This window comes from Elgaria multicarinata, chromosome 3 (assembly GCF_023053635.1).
Source record: "Elgaria multicarinata webbii isolate HBS135686 ecotype San Diego chromosome 3, rElgMul1.1.pri, whole genome shotgun sequence".
In the NCBI taxonomy this organism is placed as follows: Eukaryota; Metazoa; Chordata; class Lepidosauria; order Squamata; family Anguidae; genus Elgaria; species Elgaria multicarinata.
The window spans coordinates 20,331,675-20,357,835 of record NC_086173.1 but is presented as its reverse complement, the minus strand read 5'-3'; the positions used below and the strand labels follow the sequence as shown (position 1 = coordinate 20,357,835).

The 26,161-nt window shown below is 41.5% G+C and overlaps 2 protein-coding genes across 6 annotated transcripts in view; both read right to left on the bottom strand.

The window, feature by feature from the left end:
• Positions 1–2,015, bottom strand: part of CXXC1 (CXXC finger protein 1) — a 32,012-nt gene extending 29,997 nt beyond the window's left edge. For all 5 annotated transcript variants that reach the window (XM_063119551.1, XM_063119554.1, XM_063119553.1 and 2 more), the window contains exons 1-2: positions 1,927–2,015; positions 1,198–1,313 (exon numbers count right to left, since the gene is read on the bottom strand). In XM_063119551.1, the coding sequence (XP_062975621.1) occupies positions 1,198–1,313; positions 1,927–1,929 (119 nt within the window). In that variant the 5' untranslated portion in view covers positions 1,930–2,015. The remainder of the gene's footprint in view (positions 1–1,197; positions 1,314–1,926) is intronic.
• A 7,158-nt stretch (positions 2,016–9,173) lies between these two features.
• LOC134393945 (synaptonemal complex central element protein 1-like) lies at positions 9,174–22,424 on the bottom strand. Its single transcript, XM_063118971.1, has 11 exons — positions 22,406–22,424; positions 20,143–20,205; positions 18,892–18,951; positions 17,565–17,639; positions 16,435–16,482; positions 14,006–14,060; positions 12,827–12,916; positions 12,185–12,248; positions 10,988–11,045; positions 9,753–9,867; positions 9,174–9,267 (listed from the first exon to the last, which is right to left on the bottom strand). Exons 1-11 carry the CDS (start codon positions 22,422–22,424, stop codon positions 9,174–9,176), a joined length of 741 nt encoding a protein of 246 aa, XP_062975041.1.
• Between the last annotated feature and the right edge of the window lie 3,737 nt (positions 22,425–26,161).

Genomic DNA, 26,161 nt, shown 5'->3' with positions numbered 1-26,161 from the left:
AGGTTCGTAGTTTGGGGGTACTCTTAGACCCATTTCTGTTGTTGGAGGCTCAAGTAGCCGCCACGGCTCAGAGTGCCTTTTACCATCTTCGGTTGGTTCGCCAACTACGGCCTCTCCTGGACAGGGACAGCTTGACCACGGTGGTACAGGCATTGGTAATCTCAAGATTGGATTACTGCAACGCGCTCTATGTGGGGCTGCCCTTGAAGCTGCTCCGGAAGCTGGAGCTAGTGCAGAATGCTGCAGCTCGGCTGTTGTCTGGAGCTGCCCCTTTCCAGCATGTAACTCCTCTGCTGAGGGAACTGCACTGGCTGCCTATTCGCTACCGGGCCAGGTTTAAGGTTCTTGTACTTGTGTACAAAGCCCTAAACAACTGGGGACCAGGATACCTGAGAGAGCGCCTTCTCCCTTACCAACCTGCCCGGTCACTGAGGTCATCCGAGGGCCTGCTCCTGGTGGTTCCATCTAGATCCATCCTCCGATTGGAATCCACCAGGGGAAGAGCCTTCAGCGTGGTGGCACCCCTCCTGTGGAATTCCCTGCCTCTGGAGGTCAGGCAGGCGCCAACCTTGTACTCCTTTCGGCGCCTCCTGAAAACATCTTTATTCCAAGAAGCCTTTCTTTTATATGCAGCCTTGGATTTCTGTGCAGTTTTTTTTTGCTTCTTTTTAAATTTTGTTTTAACTGTTTTATTCTGTTTTTATTTTCATCTTACCTTGTACACCGCTCTGAAATTTTTCAATGGGGAGCGGTATATAAATATTCTAAATAAATAATAATAAATAAATAAATAATATCTGGGAGAAAGCAGTACTTCAGCAAGGGCACCGTAACTCCCAATTGTTTAATAATGGCAACAGCAAAGAAGTTCCCCCATCTGACCCTTCTAAATTAGGTTGCTGAGATGAAAGAAAACTTGGAAAGAAAACCAGGAGTGGATTTCATGTGACGAGACTGGAAGCCCAGTTCTGGCACTGAAAAGAAACTCCTGGGCTGAACAACATGCAGCCTTGGATTTCTGTTTTTGCTTCTTTTTAAATTTTGTTTTAACTGTTTTATTCTGTTTTTATTTTCATTTTACCTTGTACACCGCTCTGAAATTTTTCAATGGGGAGCAGTATATAAATATTCTAAATTAATAATAAATAAATAAGAAAAGATCTTCACCACTCTTCTCTTCCTTCTTACAATACTCACATCATGAAACAATTGATATCAGGTTTGCGACAGATGCAGTAGACAGGGGCATTCTCTCCATTCTCCGATTTGGATTCCTCACCCAAAACAGCCAGATCAGGATCAGAGAATTCATCCTGGATTGCAGAAAGAAAAGAAAAAATTAAATGGTGGCTCAGGAAGCAGGTAAAGAATAGGTATGGCATTCTCACCACCACATTTCAGTAAGTGTCATTTGTATATATGGAGAACCTGGTGAAATTCCCTCTTCATCACAACAGTTAAAGCTGCAGGAGCTATACTAGAGTGACCAGATTTAAAAGAGGGCAGGGCGCCTGCAACTTTAACTGTTGTGATGAAGAGGGAATTTCACCAGGTTCTCCATATATACAAACGACACCTGCAGAAATTCCCTTTTCAATACAACTGTTAAAGATACAGGAGCTTTGTCCTCCTTTTCATACAGTCACCCTATTAAATAGGACAACCCTATATAAAGCAACTTCATATATTCAAATAAACTCCATTTTCTCCCCTTCTCTCTCTTTTCCCCACCACCTGCCGGAGCCACTGAAACCCCACCCCCCGCACTAAAACGGAAGTTGGGAATGGAGCCCCTTTCAAAAGCTGCCATTTCTCTTCCAGATCCCACCTCCCACCCACCAGCCTTCCCGCCCACTAGACGCCCCTCTTTTTCCATTCTCAGAGAATGGACTAGAGGTCCAGCGATCGTGGCTTCCCATCCCTCACCATGATCCCTCTTCCTCGGCGCTAGCCAGTTCCCTTGTTCTGAAACAAGACAACAAGAGGCAAGGCAATGGGAAGTCAGAGCGTCCCACTATATTAATATCCGTTTCCGGCGTCAAAGGGTGAGAGGGAGAAATAACATCCGCGTCTGATGTCACTTCCGCCCTTTGTAAAGATGGCCGCCTCGCCTAGTCCAGCTGAAGCGGCCAGCTTGCCGATAGTCGTGCACTAAGGGCGGAATCCAAGTCCCGCTCCGATGAGTGGTGCATGAAGATGACAACATCGTCAACGATGAGCGCCCTTGGTTCTCCCTCTCTCCCCATACTTTACAATTGGAGAGGCTTGGTCTTGTGCTCTCTCCAGAAAGGAGCATAAACTTCACAATCGCTATTGTGGTGAGCGAAAATCATGTTTTGTTACCTCTCCGTTCAGCCTGCTTTGATGTTTTAAGCACAACCCTATGCATATTTAGAGAGGAGGGGAGTCCTACGGCTTCCAGGAGTTGCTGGGAGTTGTAGGACTTTTCTTCCCCTGTCTAAACATACTTAGGTTTGCACACTTAATCTTTCTGATAATATTTTTTCCCCCACACTCTTGACAAACATCAATTCATAGTCTATGGCATATCCTGAAGCCATTTTCCAGTATCTATCAATCTCCTTTCCAATGGCTTCTAATAACAATTGAATGAGGTCCTTATGAGAAATTGTGTTGTGTCAGCAAAATAAATAAAAGTGCTATTAACGGCAAACTAATGCATGATTAGACCGAAAAAAAGTCCTACAATTCCCAGATTTCCTCTGGTCAGGGATTCTGTCTGCGTCATGCAGGGTGTTGTAGATTTTTCTTTCTTTCTATTTATTTTATTTATTTATTACATTTTTATACCGCCCAATAGCCGAAGCTCTCTGGGCGGTTCACAAAAATTAAAACCACAATAAAAAACCAACAGGTTAAAAGCACAATTACAAAATACAGTATAAAAAGCACAACCAGGATAAAACCACGCAGCAAAATTGATATAAGATTAAAATACAGAGTTAAAACAGTAAAATTTAAATTTAAGTTAAAATTAAGTGTTAAAATACTGGGAGAATAAAAAGGTCTTCAGCTGGCGACGAAAGTAGTACAGTGTAGGCGCCAGGCGGACCTCTCTGGGGATCTCAGTCCACAACCTAAACATGCATAGGATTGCACTCTAAAGGTCTTGGATTTATGGGTTGCTCTACTACCATGGAGATAATTTCAAATACAGGTTTCCAGAAGATTTGAACATACAATTCCACCACACATGGATCACCAATCCTCTAACTTTGCATCACATTGGAGAAATGTTTTTGTAACGTAGGGTGACTATGTGAAAAGGAGGACAGGGCTCTTTTATCTTTAAAAGTTACATTGAAAAGGGAATTTCAGCAGGTGTCATTTGTATGCATGCAACACCTGGTGAAGTTCCCTCTTCATCACATTTAAAGCTGCAGGAGCCCTGCCTAGCATGATCAGATACAAAAGAGGGCAGTGCTTCTGCAGCTTTAATTGCTGTGAGGAAGAGGTAATTTCACCAGGTGCTATATGCATACAAATGACACCTGCTGAAATTCCCTTTTCAATGCTACTGTTAGATACAGGAGCTCTGTCCTCCTTTTCATATGGTCACCCTATGTAACACAGCTTAACTGCAGTTAAATGCCATCTCCATTTGAACTTTAACTGGGTTTCTTCAGATGCTGGTGATTTTATTTTATTTATTTATTTATTATTTAGAATATTTATATACCGCTCCTCATTGAAAAAATTTCGGAGCGGTGTACAAGGTAAAATGAAAATAAAAACAGAATAAAACAGTTAAAACAAAATTTAAAAAGAAGCAAAACAACAACAACAACAACACAGAAATCCAAGGCTTTTGTATTTAATAGTTGCTTAATCCATAGAGCATCTCACTACATGCTTGGTATAGTAGACCCAATATGTTTCCCACACCCATTTATCGTTCCACATTAATGCACCATAAATGCATGAACCCATACCCTTTTGATTTCATTTTCAATGCGCTAGCTCCCTCATTTTTGTCTATCAATTTAGAAGCAAAGCTTGGTATTTGAAGAATTTGCATCTATGGTTCCCGTGGGTCCTACAATATATTTTTTTATCCAGCTGAAATATTTCAGATCTCTTATTCTAAATATTATTTTCCCTACCCATGTCTAAATTGTATGTATTTGTCTATATTAGTAAACCAGGAGTGATCTAGAAAAGGAATGAATAAGGGAGGTGGGGGGGCCAAAGCTTTACAAACTGACTGCAAAGTGTGTCTGTTAATACACACCTTCCCCCCCCCCCCCGCCCGATTTCTGAAAGCCTCCAACGTTTACCATTTTTAATCAGAATTGGAGATATCGGTATTGAAAGACTTTGGAATAAAGCTAAGAACTTTTGAAGAGACATCATTTTAACTGCAGCAATTTTCCCTAACCATGATGAATGTAAACTCAACTCCTGGGTCTTTTCAGTTTCCTAATGAGAGGGTCAGAATTTCTTTTTCTTACATTCTTTAAGGGGAAAATCCAACATCATGTGAGACAGAACTTTCTCTTCTCCCCACTGTACCCCACCTCAAACCTCTGGAGCAGATGTTGGGGGAGGCAGAATGGCTTCTTCCCAGTTCCACCGAGAGAGCCAGTTCTATCAGTAGGTGAAGTTAATTAGATGTTACCCCAAGTCTTTTCAGATTATTATCCCAAGATGCTTGAAACAATGATAGCTTGGATTCTACTTGTAGGCATTAATTCAGGTTTGGTAACTAATTTTTAACCCTGGCACCCTTTCACATTGCGTTACTCAGTTTCACTGATAACCCCAAAATGGCATTTGAATTTTGTTGGATTAGCAGTTCGTTTTGATAGGGGATATGGCTGAAGCTTCTTTGCAGCAATGGACATTGAGTACACAAAGAAATCATCAAACTACTTTATTAACACAGAGATAGTGGCAATTTATTAACAACAAATGGCTTGCCAAAGTTGCGGATGAAACATAGCAACCAGGATTCCATTGGAATTACTATTTTTCTTGATGCTATCAGTGAGGGTCTTTCTGCTCACATTAATCTGCCATGGAGTGGTAAAGTTAGTTCTGAAATCCATATGTCACCTCGTCCCTTGCACTGAGAGAGAAAAGAAGAGTTGCAGTGTTCAGTAAACGAATCTTAGCCTAAGAACTACAACATTCCCTATAATCTACTTTCACTAAGAAACCCCCTTTTTATTTTGCCTGGCACCTTCCTTCTCTCTAACTTATAATATTCCCTGCGCAAACTTCCTTCATCCCAGCAATTTCAGCACATCCACATGATCCATTTTGGCACCTCAGAGCCCACTCTTACTTTGCTCAACCTTTTCTCTTTTTTTTATTTCATCATCTCTTCTCTCACTTGCTCATTCTCCAGAATGTCAAATGTGTTTACTGCTCCCACCATCATCTGCCTCTGCCTTACATATAGCTTGTTAATCACTAATTAGCTTCCTAATCACTAACATCATGCTAGAAATCCAGACTTCCCCCCCCCTCCTTCCTCTCCCTGCAGCCCTCCATGCCACCTGTAGATCTGCTTTGGAGAGTTTCCTATTCCCCCAGAGCAGATTTTGAGCTGTACAGGGGGTTGCAGGGTAGAGTGAGAATTTCCCCCCTCCCAGTACCACTGGAACTGCTTCTATCAATGGAATGACAGCATTGGACCCAACCCTTAACTTGTGCTCCATCTTCTGCTGCAGCACTCAGCAACCCTCTTAGTCTGAAAGAGAGAGCAAACAATTTCAGTAAAGAACAAGCGGGGAAAAGAGGCAAACCAAAAAGGGATGCAAAGCTTCAAAAGTTGCTGTGGTAAGGGGCAAATCATGTAACTGTTTAGAGTGTTTCAATCATGGCTTAAAGGCGGTTAACTAAAGGTGATAAGCTAGAGTAGACTTCCCCTGGTGCCTTTTAGATATTTTGAGCTGCATATCCCTGATGATTGGCTATGCTGATGGAAGCTGTGGTCATAAAGCAATTGAAGGATATAACTTGTTCAAAAAGAACAGAAGAAATAGAAAGGGAGGTGGAGTTGCACTATATGTTAAAAATACCTATCCCTGCACAGAAATACAGGCGGATGAGATTGGGAGCCCCGTCGAGAGCGTCTGGATTAAAATAAATGGGGCTAGGAATAAAAAGAATATGATAATCGGAGTCTACTACCGACCACCCAATCAAGGAGAAGACGAGGACGAAACTTTTGAGAAACAAATTACCAGTGTTTCAAGGAAGTGTGATGTAGTAGTGATGGGGGACTTCAATTACCCTGATATCTGTTGGGAGACCATTACTGCCAAAAGCGGCCCTTCCAAGAAATTCCTGACATGTATGGGTGATAACTTTCTCCTACAGAAAGTGGTGGAAGGAACTAGAGGATCGGCAATCCTTGACTTGTTATTGACCAATAGGGATGACTTAGTGGATAAAGTGGCAGTTACGGGAACTCTGGGGGAAAGTGACCACGTCATACTTGAATTCTTGATTATGAAGGAGACAAAAGTCGAGCGTAGCCATACACGTACTCTGGATTTTAGGAAAGCTGATTTTAATAAACTCAGAACTATAATAAGTAAGGTCCCGTGGCAAGGGAGCCTAAAGAGAAAAGGAGTGCAGGATGGGTGGGAGTATCTAAAAAATGAAATTTTAAAGGCACAGTTACAAACAATTCCAACAAGGAGAAAAGATAGAAGACAACAGAGGAAACCAATGTGGCTCCACAAAAAGCTTATTGATGAACTGAAAACAAAAAGGGATACATATAGGAAGTGGAAGGAAGGCCAGGCTACAAAAGAAGAGTACAGACAAGTGGCGCAGAAGTGCCGAAATGGCGTCAGGAAGGCTAAAGCTGTGAATGAGCTGAGATTAGCGAGGGATGCTAAAAGCAATAAAAAGGCTTTCTTCAGATACGTGAGTAGTAAAAGACAGAGGAAAGAAATGGTGGTTCAACTGCTTAATGAGGATGGCAAATTGATAACAGATGACAAAGAAAAGGCTGAAGTGCTCAATTCCTACTTTGCCTCGGTCTTCTCCCAAAAGCGGGTCTATGACCCCCCTGGAAAAAGTGAAGCAGAAGTTGAGGGGGCAGGATTGCAGTTTGAGATTGATAAACAAATGGTCAAAGAACACCTAATTTCCTTGAATGAGTTCAAATCTCCAGGGCCTGATGAACTGCATCCAAGAGTAATGAAGGAGCTAGCGGAAGAACTCTCAGAACCTTTGTCTATTATCTTTGCAAAATCATGGAAGACGGGTGAGGTGCCGGATGACTGGAGGAGGGCTAACGTTGTCCCTATCTTCAAAAAGGGCAAAAAGGAGGAACCTGGGAACTACAGACCAGTCAGTCTGACATCCATCCCTGGGAAAATTCTGGAGCAGATTATAAAGAAGTCAATCTGTAAATTTGTCAGGAACAAATCCTGTCAGACTAATTTGATCTCATTTTTTGATAGGATAACCTCCCTTGTGGACTGTGGGAATGCTGTGGACGTCATATATCTTGACTTCAGCAAAGCTTTTGACAAAGTACCACATGACATTCTGATTAACAAACTAGCTAAAAGTGGGCTAGATGGAACAACTATTAGATGGATCCACAGTTGGCTACAGAATCGGACTCAAAGAGTATTTATCAATGGAACCTTCTCAAACTGGGGAGAGGCAACGAGTGGGGTGCCGCAGGGCTCAGTCCTGGGCCCAGTGCTCTTCAACATTTTTATTAATGATTTGGACGAGGAGGTGCAGGGAACGCTGATCAAATTTGCAGATGACACAAAATTGGGTGGGATAGCTAATACCCTGGAAGACAGAAACAAACTTCAAAGTGATCTTGATAGGCTGGAGTGCTGGGCTGAAAACAACAGAATGAAATTTAATAGGGATAAATGCCAAGTTCTACATTTAGGGAATAGAAACCAAATGCACAGTTACAAGATGGGGGACACTTGGCTCAGCAATACTACAAACGAGAAAGATCTTGGAATTGTTGTAGATCACAAGCTGAATATGAGCCAACAGTGCGATATGGCTGCAAGAAAGGCAAATGCTATTTTGGGCTGCATTAATAGAAGTATAGCTTCCAAATCACGTGAGGTACTGGTTCCTCTCTATTCGGCCCTGGTTAGGCCTCATCTAGAGTATTGCGTCCAGTTCTGGGCTCCACAATTCAAGAAGGACGCAGACAAGCTGGAGCGTGTTCAGAAGAGGGCAACCAGGATGATCAGAGGTCTAGAAACAAAGCCCTATGAAGAGAGACTGAAAGAACTGGGCATGTTTAGCCTGGAGAAGAGAAGATTAAGGGGAGACATGATAGCAGTCTTCAAATACTTAAAAGGTTGTCACACAGAGGAGGGCCAGGATCTCTTCTCGATCCTCCCAGAGTGCAGGACACGGAATAACGGGCTCAAGTTAAAGGAAGCCAGATTCCGGCTGGACATCAGGAAAAACTTCCTGACTGTTAGAGCAGTGCGACAATGGAATCAGCTACCTAGGGAGGTTGTGGGCTCTCCCACACTAGAGGCATTCAAGAGGCAGCTGGACAACCATCTGTCAGGTATGCTTTAGGGTGGATTCCTGCATTGAGCAGGGGGTTGGACTCGATGGCCTTGTAGGCCCCTTCCAACTCTGCTATTCTATGATTCTATGATAAACATCTGGAGGGCATCAGGTAGCAGGAGGCTGAGCTACAGGCAATGGCCAAAAGGTTTTGTCCTCATTCTGAGAAGTATGTGGAAGGGATTAGGTACATTGAGTTATAGGCATAATGATTCAAAGTGGTATAGTTACAACTATCACTTTCCACAGGTGGAAGCAACAAAATATTGTGTCAGAAGCAACCCACAACATATGTGCAGACATAAAAAAGAACAAGGAATATGAAGAATCATATTAGATAAAATTTATAGTATCAACCAACATTAAGTTTTGCCCAAATCCTATTGGATACCAAATATTTAAAACTAATGAAATAACAAGTCTAGAAGTTGTTGTCTCATTTTACAGAGGAATCCATTATCAAGAATAACATCAAAGCGCCATATTCCAAGGATATAAAATTCAGCTAGCTTTCCCTAGATCCCAGGCCCCTAGCCTAGAACCTCTCATCCTCGAGAGGTCTGCAGTATGTCCCAGAGAACTGAATCCCCAACTCGCTCATACTGAGCATAGTCACACCTTTCAGCTCACCTGCTGCACCTCTGCTGCAAATCAGAATTGCATTTGGAGGCTGCTTCCAGATATTCTTTTGCTTTCTTGTTTTCCTCTTGAAATAGCTCCCTGAAGATAAAAGGGGTAATGACAAGTTTTTAAAGCCAAATTTGATAGAGTACTACTTGCTTTCTTGGCAGTATGTGTGTGTGGTACATACATATATATCCTAGCAGTCTCCTATGGGATGGGTCACAGTGTGTGACACCCTAGATATTCTACTGCAATCTTCCCCAACCAGGTGCCCTCCATGCTGGCTAGGACTAATGGGGGTTGAAGCCCATAGCATCTAGAGGGCACCCTAGGGAAGGCTTTTCTAGTGGCTTCTCATGTTACTTTGCTCAAGGTTTTCATGATTAGTTACCCTACTGTTAGAAAGATTATACTTGTTTTAAAAAGAGCCTAATGTACAAGGTTGCCTAATGTACACGTCTTTGTTGGTTAAAAAAAAGGTAATTTGCAAATTGATCATTTTGCAAGATACTTTATAGAAGTAGCACAGATATTTAGATAGGGTCTAACTCTGAACAGAGTTAAGGTGGCTCTACACTCACAGGGCAACTGCAGCTTGCTGGCTCTTCAGGAATTTCCTCTCCTCACTTAAGGCAGACTTGCTCAGCAAATCTAATTCATCTTGAACATGGGTCAGTTTCTCCTGGATCAGTTTTTCTGAAGGAATGTTACCAAAAAAAAAGAGTATTTTAAGACACATCAAGGTAAAGGAGACTTTTCTGCCTCAGGCAGAAAGTGCAGAGAAACTATAGAGGATGGAATTTGATCCAGGATGTGGGGGACTCCATGGAACTTTACGTATGTGGTGCTTGAGAGGCTGGGCAAACCACAGGGAACCAGTGGGTCAGGGAATTTGATGTCAGTCATCCACTGAACAGTCAGCAGCGGGACACCTTCTCCCTGGTAGCTCTGGTTACACTGCTCCCAAACCATCACAAAGAGCAGAAGAGTCACTGAAACAGCTTCTCCTGGTATATTATTCTACATCCCTCCTGAAAGCACTGTGGTTGAAAGTAAAAGGAGAGCCTTGGTAAAGTTATTCCCTGACTGGAAACCAGATCTGTCAGTCACAAAACTATTCCCCATTCCCGTTTCACTCCATACTCCATGCCTAACATTTTCAATTTATGGAGAGCTTGAGGGAGGTTCAAAATATATTGAATTGTCCAGAAAAAATATATATGCATACCCTCCTCTGTGGCGATTCTGAAGCTTTGGAGCCAGCAGTCACCTCAGACTGCTTTGGGTCTGTGGGTCGCCCTAGAATCTGAGGCGATTAATATCTCTGAGGTGGAGAGATCCACCTTGAACTTGTGCCTTATCCAAGGTAAATATTCAACCCCAATACCTATACTTACACTTTCTGCTTTTTTAAAAACGGGGAAATGTGCTTCAGCACCAGGGACAGGGAGCTATTGCATTCAAAGTTGTAATTTTTCAAAACAACAAAAGGGCACTGATGTAGAGGGAGGTGGCAATCTTGCCAGTGCTTGCTGCTTTCTTTCCTTTCTTTTTTTATTTGGAAGCAATAAGCACATTCCACACTGCATGAATAAAAGCAATGGTCTTGGGTTGGGAATGAGATTTTTCCAGCAGCAAGAAAATAATGTTTAAGTACTAAGAAAATGTAATATTCCACAACAGCCTAGAAGAAAGGTGCTTGGATCCCACATGACAAGTAAGTTACAACTGCACGATGATAGTGTTAAAAATTATCATTTGGAATAATCTTTATACGTATTGATGACCTAAGATATCCAAAATACTGCAGTCTCACCTTCAACTAGCAAACGCTCCTTACTCTCTTTCATTTCAGCCACTGGCTTCTCCTTGGCCTAAAAAGACAACAAATGGAGAGGAGCAAGAACTATGAATCACGTTGCCACTGAAGACCAAAGTAGACATGATGTGAATAAGATTTCCAGTACTTTTCTTAAAGTCCTAATAAAAGCTGCCCGGGGGAGGGACCAGATCACCAGGAGAGGGGCTTTAACCTTTTCTCTTAGCAATTAAATTTCCCTGCTTAAAATTACTTTTACACACACACACAAAGCTTCACAAGGCAAAAACTTATAGGTATATGATATGAGTACTTGCAGGTTTGTTCCATATGGCAAATACCAGCTTTGTGGGAGGGATATTTTAAGCAGGAAAATATGACAGGGAAACAGAAACCTGTGAAGGTTGGAATCCGCAAAAACACACACATGCAACCACCATTCCATGCTTCTACATTCCTTATATATTAAAATGTTAGCCATCTCTGATTAAAAAAAAATACTGTGTTCAGTTTTACATGTTAAGTCACTTAAAACATGGTATCATTATGACAACAAGAATAGATGGAGTTTGCTTCTGCTATACTGATGCCCTCATCACTTGCCACTCTCTGGGTGGTCATATGGCCGTCCCCTGGGCTGCAGGGCCCTGGACTTTGGCCCCAAGGTCCATCCCTTGCTACATCACAGGGAGAGCTCCTGACAAGACAGGTGGTCACACGAATGGTGTCTGGTGCAAGGCAAGGCTGAGGCACAGATCAGGCCCAGTAGAGTGCCCAAAGTTTCACAGACAGAAACCAGTCTGTGAACAAATAACAACATTCCTTCCCATGTCCATCACATCCCATACAGCACATTTTACTTCTCCTGACACAGCATCTTCTCATTCCTACATTATGTCCATCAGAAGAAAATCAAGGAGCTCTCCTCTAGCTTCCATCCTTGCTACTCAGTACTTCTAGATTCTATCACACTTCTGGATCAAGGCATAAAAACCAGCAGCTTCTGTTTCCAGTTACTCTCAAATGTTTTTGGTTTATTTAGTTTGTTTCTAAAGCTGGGGACAGAACTCAAGAACTCGCAGCATTCTTTCTGCTGTATTCACATGTCCATCACATGCAAACGAACATTTTCAAAGGTTAGCCATACTGCAAGAATACTAGCATTCACATTAAAGGAAAGGACCTGGTCCTTACATAAAGCTCCCAGAGACTCTTGTGCTTCTCCATCAGTTCATCAAGTAGCTGCTCAAATTCCAGTCTGAAAGCAAAAAAAAAAAAAAAATGAACTCAGGGCAGGGATAGGGCAGAGTAAAATTGTTGCAAGGCAGATACCAGCATATTCCCAGTGCAAGGAACTGCCTCCACTGCACTCAGTATTCAGCAGGAGCTATCCAAATGTCCCAGGGAAGCTCATAAGCAGGGCAAAATGGAAATTAGTAATTGCTAGACCATCCTGAATCAATTTATCTAGATGGTCTTAATACCTATTTAAACTAGGGGTCATTGGTACCTCTTGTGGTAATGAATTTCCTACAGTAAGCATGAGTTGTATGAAGTAGTATTTTTCTTTTGTAAGTCCTAAATCTACCAGCAATCAGTTTGAAAGATCTGAGTATTGTAAATTCGACCAGACCACAAATTTATATAATTGCATTATGAAAAATGCCCTATATTCTGCAGGTGGAGATTTGCTGGAGGAGTGAGGGTGGATAGGCTGCATTATAATTTGATGAAACTAAATGTTATGGCATTCTTGATAAAACAAGACATGCAGTGATTAATTGAAATTAGAAAGTGGTGCAACACAGGGTCTTGTGACATGGTTCTAGGAAATACCTCTGCACACTTTGCTTTTGTTTCTCCTCGTGGATCTTGGCTGGGAGTTCCTGAATTCGCTGCTTACATTCCAAGTTCAGTTTCTGCTGCCTGATAAACAAGACACTAGCAATGAGAGCCATTTTGCTTCTATTTTATTGCCCTTTGACATTGCTGAAGCACTATTTTTCCATAATTTGCTAGAAGCAGAGTTAATACAGTGGTTCTACACTATGTTGTTTTCAGGTACAGTAGATAACTGTACTCAGATCTCTTACGAGTTGTTACTTTGCTAGTTAGGCTGGAAACAGAAGTTGTACAAAAGAAAACTGCCAGGATGGCATGACTCCCTGAAAGCTCCTAGACAGAAGGAAAAGTGTAAGACACATACTCAGTTTGGAAAAGAGCTCCTTTGAACACCCCATTAATCAGCCCGCCCACCCCCAAAATCAACCAGTAGCCATATACTCTAACCAGTAGACATGACTCCCCTCCAAAAGCCAAGGGAAAGAACAATCAGCTTCCCTTGTTCTAAAAACTTTAGAACCTGTTTTCTTCCAGAGCCTGGAATAGAATCAATCTTATTTGCTTACACCTTCCTCTCCTTGCCTTTCCTAGGTCATTCCAAATGTTTGGCTCAGTTATAAGTGCCTGTTCACAGTGCACGGTATGGGACCAGGCTGCTTCTGACTCATCCTGTTGCCTTTCAAATATAGCTAATGGATGGATGGCATAATGTAACAAATGTATGTTTTTACCTAACAAATAAAGTGTTTAGAAAGGTAGTATTGGCATAACAAATCCTGAGTTAATGGATCCTTTTGGTTACAACTGTGATTTTAATTTTACAATTATACCTCTTTCCTCTGCACGCAAACTCTTCAGTGCTTAATATTATTTCCTCCCAAAGTATTTGTCAATAGTTTCTGATTGCATTTTCTAGGGATTCCTGAAAATTTAGCAACATATTAAGGAATGCGAGACACAAAATAAACAAATACAACGAAAGGAGCAATGTTTCATTTTTAACATGAGGTGCTTCCAGGCAAGGCTTTGATTGTGCAATTACCCTGTCTTGTTCACATTACAAAAACAAATCTGTTAAAGAGTAAAAGATGGAATAGTTGCCCAATGGCTTTGGATTGGTAGTGCTATGAGCCCTCCTCCATCTGGAAGCACTCCAGTGAAGCCACAGCTCACCTCTGCATTTCCGCTTCTGTCTTTTCACAATGCAGCTGCATGAGTTTCCGGGCCTCTATAAGGAAGATGTGGGTGAGAACTTCTTAACAATTCAATTGTTTCTCATATGCATTAACGTTTCTGCCATGGACATTTGATTTCTAGCTTAGAATTGACATCAGTACTCTGTTTCTAAAGAACAGAAACGGAAAACAAAGCAGTGTTGCTGCTTTGAAAAAGGAAAATCCAACGTTAGAAATAACTCAACTAAGAGGATCATCAGATGGGGGAAATCACATTTCCCTACCGTTGCTTTGCCTCTTGCTTCTATCCAACAATAGGAAGCAAACAATGACCACGTGGCCCATTCAGTGGTCATTTTTATTGCACTGCTTCTCCTGCACATGGTAGGAAATGGCAGCAAATTTTGTTACAGTCCCAAAAATAGGATTTTCCAGGTCCTTTTTGTGACGAAAAAACAAGCAGAAGGAGCAGGAGGTGGACAGCAGCGTCAAAAGGACCCGTGAAAATCCGTGAGTGGCCAGTAACAAGTGTGCTATAAAACACTCATCTGATGATGGTCTAAAACAGGCATTCTTGAGGCTACAAGTTCTGCATCAGTTCTTCCTCATACGAAGCTATGTTGAGCTAAAGACGTCTCTGTACAATTTTTAAGAAGTGTTCTCCAACACTCTTTATATTATTCTCAAGTCCTGTGCCAATGCCAGTGAGATATCCTATCATGTCATGGATGGTAAGGGGGAGAAGATCTTGCTGTACCTTGCTACAAAGGATAGCCTGATCTTTGTCACTGCTGATCTTTGTCACTTTTTTCGTGTGTGTGTGTGTGTGTGTGTGTGTGTGTGTGTGTGTGTGAGAGAGAGAGAGAGAGAGAGAGAGAGAGAGAGAGAGAGAACAAGCTATGGTATTACCATTGGCTAAAGACTGTTGGTTTTATTTTATTCATGTATTTTATGGGAACTATGCAAGCCACCCTGGAAATACATTGTACTGAAGAGCAGGATATAAATGTGTGATATAACAATAACAACAGGGAAGCACAGAGATATTGAAGACAATAAAAACAATTTTAAAGGGAACAAAAGTTTACAAAACAGATAGCAATGAGGAAGAATGGGTAGTGTTTGCTCTTTGAAACTTAAAGAAAAAAGAGGATGTCTGGTTGAGTGCTCCATCAAAAGGTGTGCACAGTGGAGAAATGTACAGCCAGATAATGCTTTAAAACTTAAATAAAGCCTATATAAAATGGTATGAGCACTGAGGAGAGGGAGAATTTATTGTTCTTCATTAATGTTGCCAGAGACAATCTATATAAATAAAAATGTAAATGTTCGTTCGAAACAGACGTTATATCTCCGAAAGTTCTTCACCGATTGCTTTGAAATTTTGACACAACGTTGCATTCGAATACGCGAGCGTTGTTATGTAACTATGTTCTATATGGGGACAAAAGTTTGTCTTAAAATCGAAGAAATAGGCCTCCTCAAAACCAGTCCTGCTGATCATTGTGACATTGCCAACCAGTAGGCCAATCCACTGCCTCTGCCTCCTCTCCTATTTGCATGTTCTCTCACAATTGGCTGAGTGAATATAGATGTCACACCTGTGACAGTTACACGTTCTGAAGAAAGGTAACTGCCAGGAGTTTCCACTAACCTCCTCACCGTAAAAACATCCTTTTTTTAAAACCAAACAGTAGGCCAATCCACTGCCTCTGCCTCCTCTCCTATTTGCATGTTCTCTCACAAAACTTTGCAATGGCACGCGGCTTGCAGTAAAAAAATTACTGAGCAACGTCATAGAAGGAACAATCTTGACAGGACCTTTCAAAGGTGAAGATGTCCTCATTCCTATGATTCCAACAGATATGCCATTTCAATTTAAGAGATTGCAATTCCCAATTCGATTGGCGTTTGCAATCACCATCAACAAAGCTCAGGGCCAATCTTTAGAATTGTGCAGTTTAGATCTAGACACAGATTGCTTCTCACATGGACAATTATATGTTGCGTGTTCTAGAGTCGGCAAACCAGACAATCTCTATATCTACACAGACAATGGAACAACTAAAAATATTGTATATCCACAAGCATTGTGAAATTAAACATATTAGAAACATCCGCTTTGTCTTTTCTTTCTTTTCAATTTAACCAGACTGAGCCACAGCAACACGTGGCAGGGTACAGCTAGTATACAATAGATACCTATGTAATTCTCTCCAACCATATTGCATACTGCAGTCATAGTAATAATGAATGCACAATCTGAGGAGAGGTTTTCACATTTTCTCAGATAAAAAATACATCTACTCCTGAGAAAATAGACAATACATGTGACAAATTTGACACCTCAAGGGGAGATGTTTTGGATGTGTGCTAAAACCAATTGTGTTGAAAATATCAAATAAGCACCCCAAAACTTGCTGTCACCTTTCTTCTCACTCCGTATTTCTTCAAGTGTTGACTTCTCAGCGTTCACTACAAGAGAAGGAGACGTACTCTCTCAACTATTACATTTATCGTATTCCAAGGGAGGTAAGTGAAGGACAGCCCAGTTGGTGTTTTTATGACATCTGGGCAATGCACAGCCTTGGAAGAATGACTACCAGTAACGTTATTATGTAGTTTTTTTCAAAGTGAACTTTCAAAATTATAGATCGCACAACCTGCCAGAATATATTTCCAACACCAGTGGGGACCCGTTCAGAGAAAAGTGATACAGAAGTACTTTAGACAAAGCTTCCACAAGATCACCAGTTGCAGAGGGTTAACCATCAAGTGTGGAGATAAGTACAAAATGGGCAAAGGAACATGTAGTGTGTTGGCAATTAAATCATTAACTAAATCATTAACATTTCTATTCAGTCAGTTTTCATCAGAGGTTGTTAACAGAAAATGGAAGTGAGGAGTGCACTGGAAGCAGCATACTGGAAGCAGCACACTTGCTCACTCCTGCTCATGCATGACAATCCATGGCTTAAACAACCGGGGTTGTCATTACATGTGAATCTGTTCATTGAATATTGCTGGTAGAGGAGAAAATTGGAGACATGTGATAACACAATATTGATCAGCAGAGCAGGCAACAGCAGCTTTTTTTCACAATGGCCTCAAAGTAGAACAGTGTCTCCAAGGAGTGGGAAATCGAACTTTCAGCAGCAGTACCCTGAAAGGACCATAAACGTTCTTAATTTGCCCTGGTGCTGATTCCTGCCCACCCCACCCATCACCTACCCCCACACACACATAGGGGAGGGGAAAGGGAAACCTGGCCGGGTGTAGAAATGATAAATTATTACAGTGTTGTGTCTTACTTTAAGTGGAGTTATTTCCAGATCTGAAATCAATGCTCTTTTAAGAAGGAACTTTTATGCCTAGGACAGAACATTCGTTCCATCTGTGTGCATCGTGTTTCAACTGAATCCCAACAGAATCTTTAAAAAACACAACACAAGCAGGTGCCAATTTGTTACCAAGCAACAATCAAGCAGTTTCAGTAAGCACCCCCTATATCTACACTGGAGACGTTTTTGTCACATAGGGCTGAAATTATTACCTACATTTTTCTAGTTCCCTCTGCAGTGTATTGCTATGCTTATTTGCCTCAGAGAGCTCTTCACTTAATATCTTCTTGGCTGGAAAAAAATGCAATAGAGGATTTAGGATAGGAGTAAGAACAATTGGAATAAATGATTAACAGACAGATAAAGCCAAGGACTGGATACATTTCAGTAATGCTATGGGAGAAAGGTTTGGATGCTACTTTTAGTAACAAAAATCTCTATCTGGTACTGTTGGTCTTAGTCTAATAAGCTCTCCTTTCTTATTGCCATTGTTGGCTCTGCCTAACATAACTGACAGTTTTAATTCTAACGTAATAATCAATCAATCCTTACTACTCCAAACTAGAGGGAATTCGGTACCATGTCTTGCCCAAACCACAGAGAAAATGGTGCCTAATTGCTCCTCTGAGGGCAGGGTGGGTAGCACAAAACCAGAAGCACACAGAATGCAAATCCAAAAGAGAACAATTCTCTGCCCACAGGAGATTTTAAAATGGTATCACCATGACCCTCATCAAATAGCCAGGGAAGCAGTGGAGGCCAGTGGCTCTGATTTCAGTGGGGCTGTAAATCCACTCGGGGTTTCAGTCAGACCAGTGAGAAGTCTAAAGGAGCTGTCCAAAGTGCTGACCCTTAGCCCCAAAATGGGTACAGAACCTTGGATAGCTCTTTCAGAGTTCTGACTGAAACCCAGAGTTGATTCACCACCCCCACTGAAATATGAGCCACCAGCCTCCACTGGAGTTAATTACAGAAAGTAAGATTATGACAGTACTCTTGAATAATCACTAAACTTTCTGCCATTACCTCAAATCTGACTATACATGCTTTCTTTCACAAATATTGTAAGACCTACTAATTTGGGCTGACTTTTGGGCTCAGGGTCATGATTGTTGGGAAAGGGTGGGGAAATTTCAATGAGTGTGTGGAAGTTGTATTGTTTTGCGACAGGATTGAAAGTACGACTGAGGGCCCAGGACAATGCGAATACATCCTATTTCATGCAACTTAAGTAAAGTAACAGTTACTAGTAAAATATGAATTATTAATGTGAATAGAAGATAATGTGAGCCATGCAGTCAAATAGCAATGAAAAAGAGGAGGAAATAGAAGCGTTCAGAAACGTTGATTGTGTTCTTTGTGAATTCTTCTTCATTCAAAGGAGAGATGGGTATGATGCCTTTTTCCTTTCTCTTTGGGAGCCACATTTGGGAAAGTTCTGCTTTTTAAGGTGTAAGAGCCATCTCAGGGTCTAGACTTGGCTACCTTTGCAAAAGCTTCTCCTTAGAAGTGAACACTACTAATCTCTTTCTTTTCCTCTTACCTAGCTGCAATTTATTGATCCTTTTTACTAGGTCTTCAATTTTCGGCTCCAGATTTCCCACTACAAAAAGAAGTCAAACTTCAGCTGAATTCTTCATGCTACACAAATAGAACAGTTAATATCTTAAAACTTCTAAATTGTACCATCCTTCCTGTATATCATCCATCCCATGACAGTATCACAACCCAGAGCTCCTGAGCATGAGCAAACCACCTACATGTCTATACATGCAATAATCATGATACCATGCTTGATGTTTTTCCCATGCTGTTTGTTACTTCTGCTGGCTTCTTCCTCCCCAAAACTTTTAGAACATAAGAAGAGCCATGCTGGAACAGACCAAGGGTCCATCTAGTCCAACACTCTGTTCAAACAGTGGCCAACCAGCTGTCAACCAGGAACCCACAAGCAGGACACGGTGCAACATCACCCTCACTGTCATGTTCCCCAGCAACTGGTGCACACAGGCTTACTGGCTCTGATCCTGGGGGCAGCACATAGCCATCAGGGCTGGTAGCCATTGATAGCCTTCTCCTCCAGGAATTTATCCACCACCACCGTTTAATGCCATCCAAATTGGTAGCCATCACCACATCTTGTAGTGAATTCCATAGTTGAGCTATTCGCTGTGTGAAGAAGTAATTCCTTTATCTGTTCTGAATTTCCCATCCCTCCCACTATATTTTCCCCACAGTCCCCAACAACCCTTCCACTTTTCCCTCCTTCTGCAGCTTTTGATTAGACAAATTCTGCCTGCCTCTCTGTTCATCCCCTACAGCACATACACACAATGGGTCCAGAAGCCACACATGAATTCTCCAAAAGCTTACACGGAATATCTTAAAGAATATTAAAGGCATTATATTTGTTTGGATCATACATAAAGATGCGCATGTCCCACCCAGAACAACTGGATAAATGAAGTAGTGTGATGATTTGCTATGTCCCCTGGGGGCATAGAAATATGTTAGCACTGTACAGACACACAGTTCTTTAACATAAAGGTAGCTCTTCATTCGGAACCTCGCTCAGGGTTATTTAAAAAAACTAGACTTCGTTTGCTACAAAGAAAACATAGTAATTAACATCTAAGGTGCTTCCCAGGTTTTCCTACTAGTCAGAAATTCCCTTCTGGTACCAAACTGGGGAACAAAACCCCACTCAGATGTCCCAGTTCCTATCTACCTTCTATACACTATACATTGTTCCCCTACTTGATATTGCTAACCATTAAGATTAGCTTCAAAATACCATTCTGCAGTTGTTTCACAAGTGACAGTGTCTCCTCCATTTTTGATGCAAAGTCCCAGGGATCTGGAGAGAGAACAAGAGCAAATACAAAACTGTGAATGTTATGACAAACTAGCATCCATCTTGGAAAGTCAGACAGACAGGATCCTAGCACTAACCAGGAGAAGGTGTTGTGCAGCTATTCCATCTTTACTTAAACTTACTTGACAAATTTTCCACTGTAAGAAAAACAATGTAAGAAGCAATGAGAAGTCATGGGGAAGATAACATTTGGATCCCCTGTAAAATTCGATGAATGAGGCAGGGCAATAGTGTGATAAAAGCCTCATCCAAATATATTTTTAAGATAGGCACATGGGCACCATATAAGCTTTGTGTAGCTTGCTTGGTATGGAAGAATTATTCTCACAGCCTTATGTCTCCATCTGTAAATGGTAATAGTGGGGTGACCATATGAAAAGGAGGACAAGGCTCCTGTATCTGATCAAACTGTTGAGTTTTGCAAAGAAAAGCAGACACATAACTATTATGTATTTAAATTATTGAGATCATGCTGAGCTTTCTGTTCCTCTTTTGACTCCTTCTCCCAACATTTCTTGGAACCCCCCTTCCATCACCTTACACCTAACTTTGAGGTCTCCCTAACACAACTTTCTCCAACCTGGCACCCCTGATCATCTGATGACACACAGCTTTATTTCTCCTTTTCATCTTCAACAGGTGAGGCTGTGGATGTGCTGAACCAGTGCCTGGCTGTGACAATGGACTGGATGAGGGTTAACAAACTGAAACTCAATCCAGACAAGACTGAGATGCTGTTATTGGGTGGTTCTTCTGACCAGATAGTGGGTGTTCAACCTGTTCTGGAAGGGGTTGTACTCCTCCTGAAGGAGCAGGTTCGTAGCTTGGGGGTTCTCCTAGAACCATCTCTGTCACTTGAAGCTCAGGTGGCCTCAGTGACTTCTACCAGCTTCAGTTGGTGGTCCAGCTATGCCCCCTATCTGAACAGGGATAAGCTAGCATTAGTTGTCTATGCTCTGGTAACCTCCAAATTAGAGTACTTCAATGCGCTCTACATGGGGCTGCCTTTGAAGACAGTTCAGAAGCTGCAGCTTGTGCAAAATGCAACGGCCAGATTGATAACCAGAACCAGAAGTTTTAAGCATATAAAACAGACTCTGGCCCACTTGCATTGGCTGCCTGTATGTTTCCAACCCCAATTCAAGGTGCTGGTTTAACCTATGGCTTGGAACCACAATACCTGACAGAACGCCTCTCCCAACATGAACCTACCTGTACACTATGCTCAACATCTAAGGTCCTCCTCCGGGTGCCTACTCCGAAGGAAGCTCGGAGAACGGCAACAAGGGAAAGGGCCTTTTATTTTTATTTATTTATATTTATTTATTAAATTTATATACTGCCCCATAGCCAAAGCTCTCTGGGCAGTTTACAAAAGTTAAAAGCAGTGAACATTAAAAAGTATATAAAATTTAAAACCATCAAAAATATAAAAACAACGGTGGTGGCCCCTCAGTTATGGAATGATCTCCCCAACAAGGCTCTCCTGGCACCAACATTATCTTTTTGGCGCCAGGTCAAGACTTTTCTCTTCTCCTAGGCATTTAACAACATATGCTGAGTTTTTTAACTGACCCCAGAAAAGTTGTTTTAAATGGATATTGTGTGTTTTTCTTTGTATTTTATGCTTTTTATGGTTTTAAATTTTGTATATTTGTTTAATGTTCCCAGTTTTAACTTTTGCAAACCGCTCAGAGAGCTTCGGCTATGGGGCGGTATATAAATGTAATATTTATTTTATTTATTGCATTTACATACCACCCCATAGCCGAAGCTCTCTGGGCGGTTTACAAAAGTTAAAAACAGTAAACATTAAAAACAAATATACAAAGTTTAAAAACATAAAAAGCATAAAAACAACAGTATCCTTATAAAAACAGCTCTTCTGGTGTCCATTAAAAACAAACAAACTCAGCGATGTTGTTAAATGCTGTTAAATGCCTGGGATAATCATCATCATCATCATCCTCAGACAATACAATTGGTGGCTTGCTGGCTGTGGATGCTAGGTGTTGTAGTCCAACACATCTGGAGGGTGCTGGGTTGGGCAATGGCTATCCTATCAGAAAACTCTTAGCGCTCTCTCTTTCTCATCTTCAAGTAACCAAGTTATCCAGGCTGCTGTACTTTTTGGTTTCTGGTTTTTCCCCCCTCTCCCCCCACCAAGCCCACCAGTTCTCACCTGAATAATTTTCCTCCATGGTGTTGTAGAACTAATATCTCCCCAGACTCTATTCCACGATCTATTGCTCCATCTCCACCCTCTCTTATATTTTCCCGCCTTTTTCCAACTGTCACTGTGTAACTCCTCAATGTTCTTCAGCAACATCCAGCTGCAATGGCCTCACCCTGAAGGGAAGCTGAGTTTTGTATTCACACAGCAGTAATTACTGTAGCCTTTACAGAGCTTCACCACAGGTTTTCCACCTCAGTAAAAACTAGGCCTAAATATATACTACTCAAGTATGGTAGTAGTTCAGCATGTGCATATACAAGGATGCATCAGATTGTGTTATGATTCATCTCTGACAATCATCCATGTAGGATTGTCAGGGGGGAAAAGTGTAGCATATTAACAGTAGTAACAGCATATTAACTATCTTGCTGCTGGGATACATGTGAGGAAGCCAGTGCCACAATTGTAACCAACTGAAATGGTTCACTCACTGTTTACACATTTTGTTAGATAAAAGCATATGCAAAAATATTAAGTAACCAAACACAATTGCAGGTCTCCAATACTTTATTGGGTTTCTTAAATTTCACTTCTCAGCATAGCTTCATTAACTACAAGAGCTCAACTCTTCCTTCAAGGCACAAGAGGCTGCCAACGTGAAAAATGCCACAATTTGGCTGTTGGGATTTTAATTTACAACATTCTATTGAGGTTTCTGACAAGTACAAAAGCAGTGAAAGGGTCATAATATTAATAAGCCAGTTAACTGTAACAGTACTAAGACATTGTGCAACTAACGCCAGAGGCAATAGGTTACACAACTGCAATGTAGGAACACTATCTTAACAGGATACAAGTTATGGAAAGTGGGGGGGGGAGGAGCAGGATGGAGAAGGGGCAAAGAAAAGACTGAAAACATAGTCAATAAGTTAGGTTTTCTCAGGTCCAAGGAGGAAGGCTCAAACACGTATTTCTGGAAAATGATCTGCCTTCTCAGGAATTGTTTGGAAATTTCTGTTCTAGTGTCACCAGCAGCAGAGTGGGGATTGTTTTTCATCAAGCACTAAAAAGGGCAAGTATACACCAATCAATCAGGACAATTGATTCATTCCCCTGCCCCCAAGGCTTAGAAGAAATAAATGTATGTTTTTTGGACTTGTAGCATTCCCTATCCAAAGGACTCTGAGCAGGTCACAATTTGTTAGTCTACTTTACCCCTTTCTTTGAATAGACTTCAGAGCTAGGTTGAATTAAAATATGTCTTATGCCGAGTCCAGAAGACACAAGTTCTGACAAGTCTCCAGGTAGATAGAATTCTACAACTCATATTGTAAAGCTTGAGTGGGAATGCTTCTTATAGGTAATGGTGTGTAACAGAGGAGTGGAGGTAGAAGGTCATAAGCCCAGGATGTTTATGCTTTATCAGTTGTTGGCAGCTCCTTGAACAGAGCTTGGCAAATAACAGGGAGTCAGAAAAGGCACCCTTCTTCTGGTGGTGGGTAGCATTATGCATTCGAACTGTCAAAAGCAATCTACATAAAAGCAGATTAAAGTAATCTAGCCTGTAAGGTGTGATGGCATGAAGATCTGCATCTATGAGAAAAGGTGAAAATCAAGTGGGCTTGGTAGAAAGCATCATTGCCAGTACCTGGAAATCCAGGCTCAGTGATAAATCCATGAGCAGCCCAAGACTGAGAGTCTGAGTGACTAGAATGGCCCAAATTCCGTTGGTTATGAGAGTCTAAATCCCCTTCACATCTCAAAGCCTACCAATCATCACTGCTTTAGTCTTAGCTAGATTGTTACTGTGGTAAGAGCGAGAATGCCGCTCCTCTCTATGGAGGGAGTTCATTGCCCAGCCGAGAGTCAATGTGAGATGGACAAGCGGGTAAGATCCCAACAACGCATTTATTTGATGCAATTGCCTCAGACTCACACAAGCAAGATAGTGTGAGCTTCTGTAGTTACAGCTGTTATTTTATACACTTTAGATCTTTCAAGGCTCACATCTTGTTGTTACATTTCATAGTAGTGTGCCAAGCTTTCTCAGTGGAAAATGATACTTCTAGCTTTTGCAACAGGAAAATTCCACTCAACTCTGAGTTGTTGTAGTTCTTGCTACTGTATTTCTTCAATTCTAAGATGCACTTTTTTCCCCATATAAACATCTCCAAAAATGAGGTGCATCCTAGAATCTTAGGTGTGATTATTATTTAGAATCAAAGCTTTTTTTCTGTTGGTGGTACTGAAATTAGTGTGTGTCTTACAATCGATGGTGTCTTACAATCGAAGAAATATGGTAGTTAAGCACTTTGCACTTCTTTTATATAAGTTAAAGCAAGAGTTGTTTCTCAGCAGTTATAGCTAGTTGACATCTTTGCTTTCAAGGGCTTAGAAATTTTCCCACATTACAGTTGGCTTGCCTGCTGTCAGTCTTCAAAATAAAGATATATATAATATATATGATAATTATCCATATATAACACAACATATTCTTCTATTGTAAATACTGAAACACCATTTATTCTGTTACAGGTTAAGCTTTCGAACTTGTGTGACAGGTTCTTTGGAAAAGGGAAATGAGAGGTGAGAGAACAGCCCTATAACCTTTGTGTTGTTCATATTGGATGATGATGATGATGATGGGTACAACCAAAATATGTCATCCCTTTGTACTGTATGCAGCTTCTTACTCACTGCTTTGTCAGCTTTTGACAAAGTACCACATGACATTCTGATTAACAAACTAGCTAAAAGTGGGCTAGATGGAACAACTATTGGGTGGATTCACAGTTGGCTACAGAATCGGACTCAAAGAGTACTTATCAATGGAACCTTCTCAAACTGGGGAGAGGCAATGAGTGGGGTCAGTCCTGGGCCCAGTGCACTTCAACATTTTAATTAGTGATTTGGATGAGGAGGTGCAGGGAACGCTTATAGAATTTGCAGATGACACAAAATTGGGTGGGATAGCTAATACCCTGGAAGACAGAAACAAACTTCAAAGTGATCTTGATAGGCTGGAGTGCTGGGCTGAAAACAACAGAATGAAATTTAATAGGGATAAATGCCAAGTTCTACATTTAGAAAATAGAAACCAAATGCACAGTTACGAGATGGGGGATACTTGGCTCAGCAATACTACAAATGAGAAGGATCTTGGAATTGTTGTAGATTGCAAGCTGAATATGAGCCAACAGTGCGATATGGCTGCAAGAAAGGCAAATACTATTTTGGGCTGCATTAATAGAAGTATAGCTTCCAAATCACGTGAGGTACTGGTTCCTCTCTATTCGGCCCTGGTTAGGCCTCATCTAGAGTATTGCATCCAGTTCTGGGCTCCACAATTCAAGAAGGACGCAGACAAGCTGGAGCGTGTTCAGAGGAGGGCAACCAGGATGATCAGGGGTCTGGAAACAAAGCCCTATGAAGAGAGACTGAAAGAACTGGGCATGTTTAGCCTGGAGAAGAGAAGATTGAGGGGAGACATGAGAGCACTCTTCAAATACTTAAAAGGTTGTCACACAGAGGAGGGCCAGGATCTCTTCTCGATCCTCCCAGAGTGCAGGACACGGAATAATGGGCTCAAGTTAAAGGAAGCCAGATTCCAGCTGGACATCAGGAAAAACTTCCTGACTGTTAGAGCAGTACGACAATGGAAACAGTTACCTAGGGAGGTTGTGGGCTCTCCCACACTAGAGGCCTTCAAGAGGCAGCTGGACAAGCATCTGTCTGGGATGCTTTAGGGTGGATTCCTGCATT

Bases quoted from the DNA above. Each gene is read 5' to 3' on its own strand.
- LOC134393945 (XM_063118971.1), bottom strand. The intron at 12,917-14,005 runs GTGAGCTGTGGC...CTTGTTTATCAG, and splicing joins ACAGAAGCGGAAATGCAGAG to GCAGCAGAAACTGAACTTGG. The intron at 11,046-12,184 runs GTAAGGACCAGG...TTGTCTTTTTAG, and splicing joins AGAGTCTCTGGGAGCTTTAT to GCCAAGGAGAAGCCAGTGGC.